The 12,159-nt window shown below is 41.9% G+C and overlaps 2 protein-coding genes across 2 annotated transcripts in view; one reads left to right on the forward strand and one right to left on the reverse strand.

Annotated features, from left to right (window-relative positions):
* Nucleotides 1-2,111: 2,111 nt before the first annotated feature.
* LOC103001726 (transmembrane epididymal protein 1A-like) lies at nucleotides 2,112-3,116 on the forward strand. Its single transcript, XM_028164764.2, has one exon. It carries the CDS (start codon nucleotides 2,112-2,114, stop codon nucleotides 3,012-3,014), a length of 903 nt encoding a protein of 300 aa, XP_028020565.2. The 3' UTR covers nucleotides 3,015-3,116.
* The window catches only part of LOC102998510 (regulator of G-protein signaling protein-like), a 39,113-nt gene continuing 30,026 nt past the window's right edge, over nucleotides 3,073-12,159 (reverse strand). The window contains 5 exon segments of the mRNA XM_057558516.1: nucleotides 3,073-3,216; nucleotides 4,650-4,766; nucleotides 9,220-9,325; nucleotides 9,769-9,886; nucleotides 10,328-10,396. Of these exon segments, the coding sequence (XP_057414499.1) occupies nucleotides 3,073-3,216; nucleotides 4,650-4,766; nucleotides 9,220-9,325; nucleotides 9,769-9,886; nucleotides 10,328-10,396 (554 nt within the window).

A 12,159-nucleotide genomic window follows, 5' to 3' on the forward strand; every position in this document is an offset into this window, starting at 1 on the left:
TCATGCTGTCTTCTTAGAACTGTGTTTCTATATCTCAGTGGTAACTGTGGTCACCTCCAGATTATGGAATTACAGATGATTTGTAATGTTCTTCTTTTTGCTAATGTATTTTATCTGATTTTTCCACAGTGACTATACATTAATTGAATAAAAAATACCTAACGTAAACATTTTAAATTAGAAAATTCCCTCAGAAAGCTGAATTAAGCTTTGTTTTTCTAATTTCCCTTCACACTCAAATCCCTAGCCCCACCAAACCTCTCAACAGCAAGAAGAAATCTGAATTACTGTCATCCTCAATGGCAGAAAGAGATTTAACTTTCTCTGGAATTAAACAGACTTGCGGAAGTGTAGGTAGTTGGGTAGGAGTGAGGTCTCAGAGGCAGTGCTGTGACCTGTGTGTAAGTTCTCCTCCTCTTCACTAGGGGCAGTGTCAGCCTACAGGTGCTGCCTCTCTGCTCCACAGCATTACTTGTACTGTAAGGACAGATGATTACACAGAAGACTGTGATGTCAGTACCATTCACGTTGAGCAGTGAACTTCTCCCCTCAGCATTATTATCACCCCCAGAGAAATTCCTATTCCATGTACCTCCCACAGTAAACCCAGGACGTTTGTGAGCTTCACATTATCTGTACTTTGTTCTTCACCATCCTCTCTGCCTTATACTCAGCTGGCTGTTACCCAATACGTAGGACTCTGTCTTCTGAGGTGCATTAGACACTAGCAGAGTCTTAGATAAATGAAGCTGATGAGCTGATTCACATTAAAATCCAAATGGCCAACACTAGCTCACTGGAGTCACTCCTCTCAACAGTATCTACATTTTAGGGATTACACCTTAATTCCTTGTATCAGGGATAGATCAGGGGAATATGGATTTCTCAAGGATATTAGACCTTATACATTTGTAGTGAAGAAGTCTTTGGAGGACTCTTGCCTCTCTGTATGATAGGGTGGAGGTCATTTCAGCTCAATGTGGCAGCAGTCAGGAAGAAGTATATTACACGAAGTTGGGGAAGAGCAAGGACAAACTGCAGCTTATGAAGATAGGCTGAAGCCTCTGTCTTCCTCTCATCACCTCATACTTCAGTGGCAGGTGGCCTGCAGAAGCAGCTGGTGCCCTTCGCACAAAGAGAAGCCGAGGGAGCTTGTAGGCCTGGCTGCCCATGCCAAGGAGTTGAGCCAGCAGATCTGTAACTGAATGCGTGAACTGCAGTGGTGCCCGGTACCCTACGTCTTCAGAGTGTCTTACGTTGCTGCTTCACTTCTATCTTCAGATTCTCATGTAAACTTCTCTTACAGCCAACTCAATCTGGAACCATATAGCGAAGGTAACTCTAGGAAACATGGCTCAAGCTTAGTTAGGTTGACACAGTATAAAACACCCACTGTCCCTAAAATCAGTTTCAAAAAGTAGCTTTTCCGATCCATTTACTGGCCAGTAGGGATGTTGAAGTAGGGAGCCAAAGTGGGGAGGTAAAGCGATAAGGGGAGGGGAGGAAGGGAGCTTTCTTGGTGATCCTCAAAACGTGTCTATAAAAGAAGAGTAGAAAAGCCAGACGTGTGAAACATGCTCATATATACAAATGTTTTAAAATATTTGTGTCCAGGAGGAAAGCATTGCAATTGGTTCAAAGTTATATCTGAGAGATACCAAAGGAAACGCGAGGATTTGTGAGTGCCCAGGCTTCCTCTGGAGACCATGGCAACCCCTAACCCCATCCCATGCTCCTGTATCCTTCTCTGAGTGATGGGCAGTACCAGGGGAAGGAAGCCATAGGAGAAAGGGACAAATATGACCAGAAGTGCCCCAAGGGCCCTAGACGGGAGCCCCTAAAGGCACATTCACCAGCTTTCTTCTTTGGCAGAAGCCAGTTAGTTCCCAATGTCCCAGAATGGAATGGAACAATGAGGCTTTACACCACCAAGGTCATAGGCTTGTTTCAAGAAGCACTTCCTCTCTGTGGGGGAGCAGTGGGTGGGGCGAAATGATAAAAGTTGGTGGAACGCAATTCTTTCCAAAGTCCAGATCTTCAAGTGGCCCCAGAAGGTGTGGACGTGCCTTGGTTTTACTCTTCTCACCTTCCTTAGAGGGATTTCTAGTTCAATGGGAACCTTTATTGGTCACGTGTACCCAGGGCTGTTTCTACTCTCATATGGACTGTATCAAGCGGTAGTGGTCTCCAAAGCTGTGATATTCAGTGACTCTTTCCTGTATCCTTCATCCCCTCCCAGGAATAAGGGGAGATGGGCCAGGCTGTGGAAAATGTCCTACGGTGGTTTGCTGAAGACGCTGGCTGGCTCCGGCTTGATAGTGTACGAGATCAGCTGCGTGAAGAGAGGGCTGATACTGATGAACAGGGAGCTGCCACCGAGATTTATGTACAGCAAAGAGTGGCAGCACCTCACCATGTTCATCCTTCTCACCCTCAATGGCTGTGTAGAGGTCGTGAGCAAGAACTTGCTGCCTCAGCGCTGTGTGCCCCTAGAAAAAGGGACCCTGGTGCTGACTTTCTATGTGCTCCTGCTGTTGTTGGTGTCACATGTTCAGGACTCAGCAGGAGTGGAGCTACAGGTTCACTCTCTGCTCATCTTGGTGGTGTTGCTGCTGATGCTGGTGTTGACCGTACAGCTGTGGGCTCCTGACACATTTCAACTCTCGGTGATCGAGACCTTTCTGTTTCAGATCATGGGCTCCTGGCTGGTACAGGCTGGCTTCATTCTGTACAAACCAGTCACTGGCTACCCGTGGCAGGACGATGACATCAATGACATCATGTTTGTCACCACCTTCTTCTGCTGGCATGTGATGATCAATGCTTTGTGCCTGTTGGGAATCTACGGTGTCTCTTACTTTTGGCATTGTTGTTACTGTCCCAGCTGGAAGCTGACGGGGTCCAGAGAAGCTCCATGTTACACGAGCACCGCGGGACCCCTCTACAAATTGCTGCAGGAAGTGGGGCAGGCAGAGAAAGATGACCAGGCTCTCCTTTCAAAGAGCTCACCCTGAGACAGGGCATGGAATGCCTGGTTCACTGTCCACCCCATCTGTGTCCTTGTGGGTTCTCTCAGACATGTGCATTGTGCCCTCCTTGGTCCCCAGTAAAGGTAATGGCCGTGAAGGCGAGCAGCTGGTCTCCCTCTGCTGGCACATCTCCTGTCCCTGAACCTCTAATCGCTGAGGAGGCGAGAAGGGGATGCTGATGGGATTGCTGGGGTCGGGGGAGGGGGTTAAGAGGATCAGGGGGATAGGCAAGTGTGCAAGGAGCGCTACGGGAGGGGGGAGAGAATACAATAGAAGGGGGTCCTCTGAAGGGGAGAGTGGAGAGTCCAGCAGTCATGTCGTCACCAGATGCTTCTCCAGGAACAAGTGATTGCCTTTTATCTGAAGGAATACTGATTTCTCACAACTCCAAACTGGAATCATTCAAGTCTCATCCTGACAAAGAATAGTGAGTATTTCTATTTGCTCAGCAAAGTGGCACCACCATGTGGAAGTAGCATCAACAGAACTTATAATTAATTTAAACTGGTTGAAATTACACTCTTTTGCCGACCCTCCTCCCCACCCGCCCCTCCCCAACAGTTTTTAAGGATTGGCTTCATTTCAAATTCAAATTAATAAAGTGAAACTTTATTAATGCTTTACTATTGTAACATTTCAAATTTGCAGATTTTAAATTTTTATAGAATTCGAATTCTCAATATCTCTCCAACTTCCTTATTTTATTGCTCCTATTCCTGTCAGAGCCTACCTATTTCACCACCACTACCACTGCACATATAATTTATTAGATCCTCTCCTTGGGTCTTTGCAAATTCCACTGCCTTGCATCTCACAGAAAGCCATCCCACAATCACATTTTTGCCATGTTTTTGGGTACCCAGCATAAAACCCACCTTCATCCCGACCCCATTGAGCACCTCCAAGGAGGCCTTCTTCAAGAACTCTTACTGACTCCCTTGTTCTGGAACTCCTAGGCACTTATACTATACCTGCCGTGTTAATTTGCTCATACAGTTCAAGCCTATGTGATAGGCACGTAGACATATTTTGCTTTGTTCTATTTCTGAAATCATTTTCTCTGGGGAGGTTTTTCCTTACCACCTCAAGTGTAGTCTTCTAAGGGGTAAGGACTTTGTCATATCCAAGTTACATAATTTCCTGTGTATGCACCAAATATGTAGCATAGGTGATGCTGAATAAAGGCTTATTTTTTTTATTTAATTTTTTAAAAAAGGATATTTATTTATTTATTTATTTATTTTATTATTATTTTTTTAATGGCTGCATTGGGTTTTCGTTGCTGTGAGCAGCCTTTCTCTAATTGTGGCGAGCGAGGGTTACTCTTTGTTGTAGTGAGTGGGCTTCTCAAAGCGGTGGCTTCTCTTGTGGAGCACGGGCTCTAGGTGCACAGGCTTCAGTAGTTGTGGCACAAGGGCTCAGTAGTTGTGGCTCATAGGCTTTAGAGCGCAGCCTCAGTAGTTGTGACGCATGGGCTTATTAGCTGCTCTGCAGCATGTGGGATCCTCCCGGACCACGGCTTGAACCCGTGTCCCCTGCATTGGCAGGCTGATTCTCAACCACTGTGCCACAAAGGAAGTCCCCAATAAAGGCTTATTTGTTTCCAGAATCTCCACTTACCTGTTCTTTCGAAATGTGTTGCTGGATAGGCCCAAGGTTCTGGGAACCTCTGGAAGACACCAACAGTCCTAAAGCATGAGTCACCTCCTTAGCAATGGGCCCACTCTCTTCCTCATTCTTATAGGAACAAGGTATTATGTTATAAGAAAAGGAACGAACCTATTTAAAAATAGGTTATAAGTAAAGGAATGAAAAATGTATTTATGCTAACACTAAAAAAAACAGAGCTGGAGTGACTATTTCAATAACAGACAAAGTACATTTCAGATAAAAGAATACTACGCAAGGACAAAGAAGATGCTTTCATGATGATAAATGGGTCAATTAATTGAAGGACATGAAAATCCTGGAAAAAGCTAAATTATAGTAATAGAAAGAAGACAACTGGTCAAGTAGACCTCCCATTGAGCTGCAGCAGTACCTTTGTTGTTGGCTCTCATGCAATGCTGGGGATGTGGGAAGTCAAAGGAGGGTAAAATTGGACTTCCCACCATTCTGGAGCATAAAGGTTTGAACTGATTTTATTTAAAAGAAGAATCAAAAGAACTCTTATTAAATCCTAAATGTTTGGTTGTGAAGCAATTCATAAAAATTACATACAAAAAATTTTGTTTGTTAAAGTGAGAGTTGGAGCAACTCAAAAGTCATCAAGGGAGAGGAGATTTGTTACTATCAATCCCTCCAGGCTTATCTCAGGCATTTCCCCCATCTTATTAACCTCTAGTCCAACTTGCCTGATTGCAGTTCCTAAACTGCACCATCCTCTTTCTTATTTTAGGATTCTATACAGACCTAGAAGTTGCTCCCCTCCTATTTTGCCTACCTAACTTTCTCACTTTTGAAAACTCAACTTGATGTCATTTTCTGGAAGAAGTCTTTCCTTATCCTCTTCCTTAACTAATTAGGATCTCTCTGCAGTTATCACTGGGATCACACATCACAATTCTATAAAAATAGCAAGAATACTGGCTAACCCTTTTATAACACTTATTATTGCCAAGAACAGTTCTAAGATGCTTTACTTGTATTAACACACTTAATTCTCACAATAACCCTATGTGATAGGCACAATTATTATTTCCATTCTACAGATGAGGCACAAAGTCACTTATGCAGGATCCTCCAGTTAGAAACTGACAGATTCACATCCAGGCAATTTGGTTCTAACATCTGTGACTCCATTTTCTGTCTTGCCCTCAAAAATGTAGGTGCCATGAGGGCAGATCATATGCTGCATATCCATTACTGTATCTCCAGCACCTGGCAAAGTGCCTGGCACACAGTGGATTCTCAAAAAGTGCATTGAATGAACAAATGAATGAATGAATGAATTAAGTAGTTGAATAAATCTATACTATGGACAAACAACATAAGGAAGTAGTTTTGTAAAATGTGAGATCTCAAAGTGCTTGAGACTGGTCATTACCTACCTTTTCTGGCTCCTTGAACAGAATGCACTGTGCTTACATCCTCTCTAGGTGGGACTGGGCGTGGCTTTGCTCCCAGGACCTGGAGTTCTTGCTAGCCTAGACCCCAGGCTAACACAAGCATTGAAACCAAACAGAACCCTGCGAGGCCTTCCTAGGGACAGAAGCTTTAGCCTCCTAGGCCTTCCCTGAGTTCCAAAGAAACAATTTAATCAGAGAAGTGAGAAAATGCAGAAACAAAGGAAAAGAGTCAAGCAAGACAAAATAATAGTAGTTTATCCATACAGCAAAGTCAAGGACCTTCAGTTCCTCTTCAAGGGCTATAGATAATACTCTGAGCCATATCCTTGAGTTGTTTTACAGATGCTAAAACCCCCACCAGGTGAAAGAAGTTAACTGCATGCTGACCACCAGCATGTAGACCCCGGACCAGTTGGAACCAGAAGGTTGATGATGTTGACTCCAATTACCTCATCACCAACCAAGCAGAAGAATATCCCCTAGCTGATCAGGTAGCCTGCGACCCTCTCCCTCACCTTGTCTTTAAAAATCCTTCCCTGAAAGCCAATGGGAGTTCAGGTCTTTTGAGCATGAGCTGCCCACTCTCCTTGCTTGCTCTATGTTGGATGCCTTACAATAAAGGCTGTACTTTCCTTCACCACAACCCAGTGTCAGTAGACTGGCTGTACGCAGGTAGGTGAGAGGGCCCAGGTTTGGTTCCTTAACAGCATGACACAAAGCAGTAAGCTCTGCAGCTTCTTACCTGGATTAACCCCTGTAGCTAAAATATCAACAGGGAAGAGGAGTAAATAGAGAAGCGACTTACTTTCCTTGTTATTGTGTGCTTCATGGTAAAGTTAGTCTTCAAATTCTCGGCACTTATGGGGATTAGACATAAATCTGCGATACTTACAAAAGCTCTTGATAAAGCTGATCATCTTTAGCCAGCCTCTCTTTTGGGGAAAGAGAAAGGAGTATCACATATTCATTAACATAGCTTGCTGTTCACTGAGAGTCTATTATGTGCCAGAAACTTGACGTTCATTACATTTAATCCTCACCACATCTCCTTTAAAAGAATGTTTTAGCTCCAATTTAAAGGTGAGGAAACTCAGGTCAAAGAACTTGTATAATCTTCTCCAGAATAAGGGGCTGGTAAGTGGAAGATTCTGGCTTCACCCAGGCATGGCTCAGGCCATTGACAATGCTCTTTCTGCCATAGTCTTTCTACAGTGAAGTTTTGAGATACCATGATTGGGAGAGGGAGTGTGAGCTAAAAACAGAAAGAAACAGAGGGCAGAGATAAGCATGACTCACAGGAAGGGAATAATGGCTCAGGCAGATTTTGAAATGTTGAAGAAATAAAGATATGAGTAAACCATTTCTAAGCATTATAAAAGAAAAATATAATTACATGCACACACTCATACAACCCCCCGCCACACACACAGGGACACACAAAAATGCATGTTATGTTTCTTCATCTGTTTCTTAATAGATACCCAATGATCATTCTCCAGTTTATTTACCCCTTGATAAACTGATACTTAGAGCCAGAAAGATCTAGTTGATCAGCTAGTTCAATTGTCTCATTCTATAGAGAGGGAACCTCAATGTAAGCATGGCTTTAGACAGCCAGTGGTAAAGCACAAAAAACACTGGATTTAGTATCAGAAGCTTTGAGTCTGGAGCCTAGCTTCACCTTAACTGGGTAATTTGGATAAACTTCCTTAATCTATGTCTCAATGTCTCTATGAGGAAGATAGAAACAACAGCTTTCAGGGTTGTGGTGAAGGTTAGTGACAATATATGTAAATCACTATGTGCACAAAGTGCACAAGTACCTGCTGAATCCTTTTTATACTTTCTTAACTAAGAGCAACTGGAAGACCTGAAATTAAAACAAAGCATCCTTGTGCTGGGTGCAGTATTCTTTTTACTCTCCTGCATGATCATTCATGGTACCCTGACATAGAGCTGATCCATATACGGAGGAAATAAAAAGGAGAAATGAGGGAACAGCACGTTTTCATAGCTGGGGTATTGCTTCAATGGGCATAGGCATTATTTTTTTTCACTATTCTAATATAATTATTTTTATTTCACCCAGTGTGTATATAATTTTAGATAGTTGTGATTATAATACATATACAATTTGGGGATCTGTTGGGTTTAAATTTTTTTTTCTCACTTTTTTTTGAATTGCATGAAAGATTCTTTAAACTCTACAGTGCTTTACAATTTTCAAATGTCTCACACACATGATTTCATATAATCGTATAACCCTTTCCCCCCCCCCACCCTTATATTGCCCCTCCCCGATTCCCTCTTCTCACTGGTAACCATTAGTTTGTTCTCTGTATCTGTGAGTGGCATAGGCATTATTTTAGAGATACTTTAGCATTATCTTTAGAGTCAGATAGAGCTGGGCTCAAATCTTTCTGATGACCAATTTTACAACACATTGAGCAAGTGATTATTTAAGAGGAGCATGTATTTTTTTTCTCAAACCATATGAAGAGACTTTGCTGGTAACATTCCTGTCTCCTCTTTCTTTCCTTTTTCTCTCCTCCCATGGGAGAAAGAATGAGTTAGATAATTGATGAGTTTGGAAGAAGGAAATGGGCATGCTTTGCTCTTTAGCCTTTTGCATTCTCTCTGGGAGCTGCTTGACTGCAGACACCTATGTTCAAGTCTGCTCTTTGTCATATAGTAAGGGGTTCACCCAGGTAGGTGGAGGCCTAATTGTTCCTCTATGTCAGTGACTGGACTTGTAAGTAAGTAAGGGTGCAGAGAGGATTATCAAACCTACCTGGCTTCACAGCCAATCCATGTCCTCCAAACTAGTTTTCAGCAGCAAAAAACCCTGACATTTTGATCTCCATGTGACCAGCCCCTGTGCCTATCACTCAATTAGTTCTAATCACAGATAGTGAAGACAGGGATTTCCTTAAATTCTCACTGTAACAATTTCTCTGAGCCTCAGATTCCTCCTTTGTAAATGGGGATTTGAAAACCTATCCCAAAGAGTAGTTGTTTTAGTGAATAAATAAGCTAACGGTGAAACTCTTGTGTGGTCGACAATGCCTAGGCAGTGGTTTCCTTTTCTCCAAAGTCTTGTCTTCACCAACTTTCTCACTGACCTGCAGGTAAGTTGCTGTCTTTGAGGGCTTCCTGGGTGAAGCTAGTGGTTTTTCAGTTTCCTTCTCTGGAGCATGAGGTGGAAGGAGATCTTGGTAATATTTAAACCTGCCAGCAGAAGACCAAGACTATCAAAGAAGGCAAAAACCTGGCACATAAAAGGTAACAGTCCAGGAAAAAGTATCACAGCCTTTGGAGGAAGGGGGATTTGGGGAATGGTGCAATACTCAAAAATATACTTCTTACCATTCCAATCCTTTGCTCATGTCAACCTGTTCTTCCTGATCAATACTGTAGTGTTCCTTGCTCAGGCAAGTGAACAGAAATGTGTGTGTATATGTGTGTGTGTATGTGTGTGTGTGTGTTTGTGTGTGTGTGTGTGTGTGTATGTGCAGGTAGGCAGGTAGGTAAGAGGGTTCAGGATAAGTTTGGCTTTTCTTTTGCAGGGAAGCTCTGGCAATGAACCATGAGTGTGGATTAGAGACCAACGTGGCTTTCAGAAGCCAATGAGCAGCTCCAGGGAAAAACTGCCTTCACCCAGTAACACTCACCACTTTTCTTCCAGAGATTTCATGACATAGCCCTGGAGCATTAACAATGTTGTTGTGCTGACATGATGCATGTGAGAGACTTCTTTGATAATAGGGGCATCACACTGCAGCATTCCTTCTAAAAAATGCAAGAGAGAGAAGAAAAGCCATCATCTTCTGTACCATTTCTGAGTTAACTGGGGGTGTTTTTCATCTTAGATCCTTACCGTTCCTTATTCTCAATCTGCCTAGACTCAGCTCTCCACAATTTGTTTGAAAATCTCAAAAACACATTTGGAATGTTATGTGCAAGCATACTTGTAGAGCAAATACTTTCCTGGTTTAGTTCCATTCGAATTTCAAAGATAAGTGCTTAAAGGGAGAGAAATGTTTAAAGGACTTCATTTCTGCAGCTAGTTTGAAGTTTTCAGTTTAGAAAGAGAGCAGAAGACTAAAGGATTCAAGTTAAATGGCCGAGGCAGATGGGAAATCCAAGATTACCAATAGGTCTTCTGAGGGCAATATGATCCTTCAGGTGTTCAAAGACTACAGTATTCATTAATGAGACTTAAAAACTTACCGAGGACAGGATCTGCATACTCTTCTTTCAGTTCTAGCTCATTCAAAATGATGCACAGAACTTGATATCCTGAGACTCAACAAATAAATATTACTTACAAGTAAAGACTTGTTAATTTTACCTCTTTTTCTACTTTCATAAAATTTATAACCTTATCTTGGTTTACTACAAGCAAAACAAACACACACACAACCTATCTGTTCATCTGTGCCAAAATAGGGGGCTTTATCTTCATTGCTTTGCAATAAGATTTGTTTACCTCCAGGTTGGGATCATGCTCGCCCTCTTTTGTTTTCCTCTAGAATTACAGATCAGTATTTTACTTGCAACTTCTGCTTCTGGACAAGATGAATTTACATGAGTCAGATTTACCCTCCTGCCTTAGGCAAGAAAGTAAGACGAAACCTATGAAACAAAGATTTTCAGGGAGACAGTTCTCCTTTTTGGTACTTTTCAGTACTCTTTACAACCCATGGATGGTGGATACTCCAGGTTTGCATGCTGCTAACTCTTGCTTTTGTATTTAACTACAGTCTACTTGATTTGAGCATCAAATGACTTGAGTTTGAATTCAGGTTCCACCAACCGGACAAGTTAGTTAACTTCTCTGTTTTACCTTCCTCATTAGTAAAATGGAGTTTTTTATCCCTATCTTTTAAGGATTAAATAAAATCCTATGTTCAGGGTTGAATAAAGTTAAATGAGAGAATATAATTCACATATTTAGTACAAGTGTCTTTTTTTTTTAACATCTTTATTGGAGTATAATTGTTTTACAATGGTGTGTTAGTTTCTGCTGTATAACAAAGTGAATCAGCTATACATATACATATATCCGCATATCACCTCCCTCTTGTGTCTCCCTCCCACCCTCCCTATCCCACCCCGCTAGGTGGTCACAAAGCACTGCGCTGATCTCTCCGTGCGATGCAGCTGCTTCCCACTAGCTATCTATTTTAAATTTGATAGTATATATATGTCAATGCTACTCTCTCACATCGTCCCTGCTTACCCTTCCCCCTCCCCGTGTCCTCAAGTCCATTCTGTATGCCTGTGTCTTTATCCCTGTCCTGACCCTAGGTTCATCAGAACCTCTTTTTTTTAGATTCCATATATATTTGTTAGCATACGGTATTTGTTTTTCTCTTTCCTACTTCACTCTGTATGACAGTCTCTAGGCCCATCTACCTCACTACAAATAACTCAATTTCGTTTCTTTTTATGGCTGAATAATATTCCATCATATATATGTGCCACAACTTCTTTATCCATTCATCTTTCGATGGACACTTCAGTTGCTTTCATGTCCTGGCTATTGTAAATAGTGCTGCAATGAACATTGTGGTACATGACTCTTTTTGAATTATGGTTTTCTCAGAGTGTATCAGCCCAGTAGTCGGATTGTTGGGTCATGTGGTAGTTCTATTTTTAGTTTTCTAAGGAAGCTCCATACTGTTCTCCATAGTGGCTGTATCAATTTACATTCCCACCAACAGTGCAAGAGTACACCCTTTTCTCCACACCCTTTCCAGCGTTTATTGTTTATAGATTTTTTGATGATGGCCATTCTGACCGGTGTGAGGTGATACCTCATTGTAGTTTTGATTTGCATTTTTCTAATGATTAGTGATGTTGAGCATCCTTTCACATATTTGTTGGCAATTTGTATATCTTCTTTGGAGAACTGTCTATTTAAATTTTTGGCCCATTTTTGGATTGGGTTGTTTGCTTTTTTAATATTGAGCTGCTTGTATATTTTGGAGGTTAATCTTTTGTCAGTTGCTTCGTTTGCAAATATTTTCTCCCATTCTGAGTGTTGCCATTTTGCCTTG

The sequence above is a fragment of the Balaenoptera acutorostrata genome, chromosome 1, assembly GCF_949987535.1.
Source record: "Balaenoptera acutorostrata chromosome 1, mBalAcu1.1, whole genome shotgun sequence".
NCBI classification, from domain to species: Eukaryota; Metazoa; Chordata; class Mammalia; order Artiodactyla; family Balaenopteridae; genus Balaenoptera; species Balaenoptera acutorostrata.

Coding starts and splice junctions, on each gene's coding strand:
- LOC103001726 (XM_028164764.2), top strand. CDS start 2,112: ATGGGAACCTTTATTGGTCACGTGTACCCAGGGCTGTTTCTACTCTCA.